The 4,859-nt window shown below is 32.0% G+C and overlaps 1 protein-coding gene across 1 annotated transcript in view; it reads right to left on the bottom strand.

Annotated features, from left to right (window-relative positions):
• Nucleotides 1-4,859, bottom strand: part of Mycbp2 (MYC binding protein 2, E3 ubiquitin protein ligase) — a 328,854-nt gene that overhangs the window by 128,479 nt on the left and 195,516 nt on the right. The window contains 4 exon segments of the mRNA XM_023709607.1: nucleotides 276-394; nucleotides 1,365-1,590; nucleotides 3,513-3,731; nucleotides 4,373-4,473. Of these exon segments, the coding sequence (XP_023565375.1) occupies nucleotides 276-394; nucleotides 1,365-1,590; nucleotides 3,513-3,731; nucleotides 4,373-4,473 (665 nt within the window).

The raw sequence follows: 4,859 nt of genomic DNA, 5'->3' as shown, positions 1-4,859 counted from the left end.
AAAAGAAAGCTCTCTTGAATAGGTTCAGGGAAGACGTAATTATATTTCAAAATTACATTTCAATTATAACGAGTCATGTTGCAGAGAGCCTATTCTCTTCATGTAATAAAAGTCACAAAATTTACTGCATACAACTAAGCTATATTTTAAATTACATACCCTTAGCTTAAAATAAGTGTCAGACTTCTTGAATACAGCGGACAATACAATTTAAATCAATAGGAGGTTTAAAACATAATCTTCCTTAAGGGAATGAAAAGATAATTTACTTTTACCTCATCAGGTCCAGGGCTAAATTCATATCCAATTGCAAAGCATTTAAAACCATAGAAGGAAGCTTTGTCATCTTTCACATAATCTGAGGCAGTTTCCAATGAAAAAAGGGCTTCATTTCCTTACAAAAATAAATAAAAGCCAGAATAGAGGTCAAAAGCTGAACTAACTGTATTAAAATTTCCCTATTGTTTATCAATCCCAGGATAAGTTGCTACAGAAATCAGATACTATAACCTAAATAAACATTTTTTTTTTTTTTTGGTGGCTTCCTATGTCTTCTCAAATTGCTAAAAGCAACATTAAAAATAATAGGACCATCTTATCATGTGAATGGATGTTATTTTTAGTTATAATCAAATTCCTTAATCAATTATCCTGACTTTATAAAGAAAGTCATTATTTTCAGTTATCTTAATCTCTCAATTACTGACATAATCTAGGCTAATATTTTCTATTTCAAGGTAGGTAATCCTCTATCCTGACATTTGTCTTTTTATGATCTTTTTACAAAGAAATACAGGCAATTTACAATTGAAAGGAAATATTTCTGAGTTGAAATATTTTGAAAGGGTATGAAAGTAGTTACAGTTAATCAATTATCAACATAATAAATTACACATAGTTTTAAAATTTAATTTTTAAAAAGGAAAACATAAGTATCAGTGGTAATAAGTATGAATTCTTACGTGCACAGTCTTTTATATATATAAGTCCTCAAATCAACTGAAATATCAACATATATCAGAAGGGGTTCACAAATTTTCTTCAAAGGAAAAAACAGTGTTCTTAGTTAATTTCTGAAAATTCAGTATGCACTGGGGAAATAAAAGATTTAATCTGTTTTTCTATACATTGGTCCCAACTACACAGAGTGACCTCAATATTAACACTATGCTTTTTTCACAATACTCTCCTCCTTTAGAAGTTGTATCATGTTATCTCCCTTCACCAAGGCATCTTATTTATTCCTAAACTCCGATACAGATACATATTAAGGCTTTAATAATTGCCTCTAAGAATTAAATAAACACTTTCAATAATGTATCTTCATAAAATACACATTTTTCAGTAAAACAGAAAGTACTTACCTGGCAACACTAAGACCATGGTAGGCCACCCAGAAGGTCCTGAAAATTTCTTTAATTCTATCCATGAATTAAGATTTTCATGAACAGATGTTAATTTTGGTCCATATCCTGAAATCTGAATAGTTCTGACAGGAATCAACAAACGGAGGACATCTTCTGACTGTGCGGTACTACACTGAGGGTCAAATTCTATTGTCATCCATCTGACACATTCTGGGAATGTCACCTAGACAAGAGGCAAGAAGACACAGATCTAACCGTCACCCTATACAAGTGTACTTGATATGAATGCCTCTATAGGTTCACTGAATGAAATACAAGGGTAAACTACAAAATTGAACAAAATATCACCTATATTAGGAAAAGAGAAGACAGTGAGGAGGACATACTTTAAAATATAGTAACATGGCTATATCTTAGTTTGGATATATGCAAAGGACAAAACCACTCATCTACCTACCTATAGCTATGCAAGCATGCAAAATGAATAATAAGGTAATTTTCTAATTTTGGTATTCCTATTATCATTGCGAACAAAAATTTTTAGATGTACCAGCAAGAAGATTCATGTGTTTCTTTGATTCTTATTTTGAACTGTCATTAGTAAAAATGCATAATGAACTTTATTCTTAAAAAGCTACATATACACATATGTAACTATGTAAATACACATACACACATATTATGTACACAAATATATAAAAATGTGTGTGCATCAACATGTATGTGTATGTATAAAAGAACTAGTGTCTTTTGAAAAAATAGTTGGCTTCAGATCTAAAAAAGGGAGGACATCTTAGCAGTGTCAGCAGAGAATGAGGAAACAAGTGTCGAAAGGACTCAGCAGCTACTATGAAAAGACTTTCACCTAACAAATACACATGGTCCAGTTTCTTCAACAGATAACATTCAAAGAAACAAAATATAGAGACAGAAGGGGATCTATAGATTTAAAAGGTTTTAAGATTAAAAGAGATCAGTGAGACATAAGCAAAAGGTATCCATCTTTCATCTGTACTAGAATTAAAACAAACTAGTAAAATCCGCATGATACTTGCTGTTAAGGAATTATTCATTTTTTGAGTATGATAATATTTATTTGTAAGGGTTCTTAAATTTTAGAGATATATGTCAGAAAATATAAATATGTTTTAAAATAAAAAGAAGGGACAGGAAATGGAAAGACAAAGACTGTTGAGTCTGGGCAAATGAACCCATGAGGAGCACTGTACCATCTTGACTACTTTTATGTATTTATTTATTTACTTCTCTCAGCCCACTCTGAGGGCGGGGCTGGTGCAGCATGTGGTGCTGGGGATGGAACTGCGGTCCCCTATGCCTGCCTCAGCTTGCCTAGGCAGGCACTTTAGACCACTGAGTTATCAAGCCAGCCCCTATTTTTACATATTTAATATTTTCAACAAAAAATTAAAAAAAATAGAAGTATACAAAAATGTCAACTTTAAATTGAAGTGGATGACTCATTGATTTATATGATAAATTAAAGAATTAGTGAATATTTATATTGACAATGTTTGCAAACATTTTCTAGGTAGTTTTTATTTAAAAATTATATATTACTTTAAATCTTAAACAGGGTATGTAAATTTTTATCAACAGCTCAGGCTGTGGTACAAATGATATCTGTTAAAAATATAATTTACAAATTTTAATGTTTATATTATAGCTTACTTAATGCTTTGTATAACTGTAGTGCAGTATACAGGATGCAACTAAATTTCCAAACTTTACACTGTAGAAATTTAGCATTATATTCTGTACAACAGTTACAAAAAGAGTTAAGAATAATTTGCATAAAACTAAAAAATATTTGTATTTCTTAAAATAAAATCCTGTCTTAAAGTCTTCTGTATATCTGATAAGGTCTAACTATAGATTTTTCTATACTGATGAACTATTTTCAAAAGTTACATTTCTGGACAAAGACAAACCATTCTTTTTTTTTTTTTTTTTTTTGTTTTTTTTTTGGTGGAACCAGGGATTGAACTCAGGCCCTTGCGCTTGCCAGGGAAGCGCTTATTCCACTGAGCCATCTCCCCGGCTCCCGGACAAACCATTCTTAAAGTATCATTAGAGAACCTCAAATCAAGTTTTGAATGTAAGTTCTGACTGCGAATCCGTGCCTACCTTGTAGTGCATCACACAGGCAGGTTTATAGGGGTGCTCGCTCTCTATGACAGCATAGTGATTAGATGTTGTACAAGCCGAGAGACCCTGTTCAGGCTGGTTTCCTGTGGTGCTATCTGTAGACTGATTGGGATTGAATGCAGGGGGTGCGTACTTCTGATTCAAAATAGCAACTGAGGGAAGCAATTGCTGAACCAGGCCAAATACTTCCACAGCCACCTAGTAGATTGAAGACAGTGATTACAGATGTGAAATGTTTTCATATCATAAGTTAGTATAATTGCTAGCATAACAATTTCTATCCAAAGGCTTTACGATGTTGTTTTCAAAGAAAACTGTGTTCTACGGATTTAAAAAAAAATAGGATTCTATATTATAATAACCTAGTTTATATTTTTAAACACTTGTTTTTTTTTGGTGATCTATAGTAAATTAGGTTTTAATCACTAATTATACCAAAGAACCAACAGTCTATGACTTTAAATGTGTCTTGAGAATATCACTACTTTAACATGCTCCTATCTTTTTCCATTGCTATTAGTAAAGATAATGAAAATTTGACATCAGTCTCATAAATCTAAAAAATAAAAATTCAGCAAACTAAATGTTTATCATTTTTCTTAAACATAACTTCCTTTCCCTAATTTTTCAAATGTAAATCCAATATATAAACACAATAATACAAAGGATAATTCTAAGAACAAGTGAGACTTAATTAACTTCTATTATTAACATATCTATCTCTGCTTAATACCCATAACTCAGGTGCTTCAAGGACTACAGTATCTTTAAAGGAAAGAGAAAAAAATCTAAAAAAATGACACTTAAGAGATTTACAGTTACACTATTCAATTACATACCTTGGGAATAGCAGCAGCCACTGGTCCTATGTAGGCTATAATAAGGGGAAGCAGCATGGAAAACAGACTGGAAGAACTAAGTAGTTCTGGAATGTCATCAGCTAAAAAAGGCATTAAAACTATAGTTAACAGTTTCACTGTACTGCATACATGCTATACTACATATATTCTGTTCTCTTCAAAATATCATGGTTGATAGTAACTGTTTATAAAGGACCTAGTGCCACTCAAAGGGCTTTACATCATTTCAAATACTCTTCAAAATAAGATATTTATTATTCCCTTTATTTAGAAATGGAAGCCAACGCTCATGACCTTTAAGTATTTCATGTGTATTCCTTTTAGATACCTTGAAATGATAGAGCCAGAACTAAAAGCTAGGGAACTGTTGGCACCTAAAGATGGCTATGTACGTGACATTAAGAAATTACTTGGGGTTTGGGGAGATAGCCTGGCAGTCTAAGTGCCAACCTGGCAAGTGCAAGGT

Source organism: Octodon degus, unplaced genomic scaffold (assembly GCF_000260255.1).
Source record: "Octodon degus isolate 3935 unplaced genomic scaffold, OctDeg1.0 scaffold00013, whole genome shotgun sequence".
Taxonomy (NCBI): Eukaryota; Metazoa; Chordata; class Mammalia; order Rodentia; family Octodontidae; genus Octodon; species Octodon degus.
Note: the sequence above shows the minus strand (reverse complement) of the source record. Positions and strands in the feature narration are given on the sequence as shown.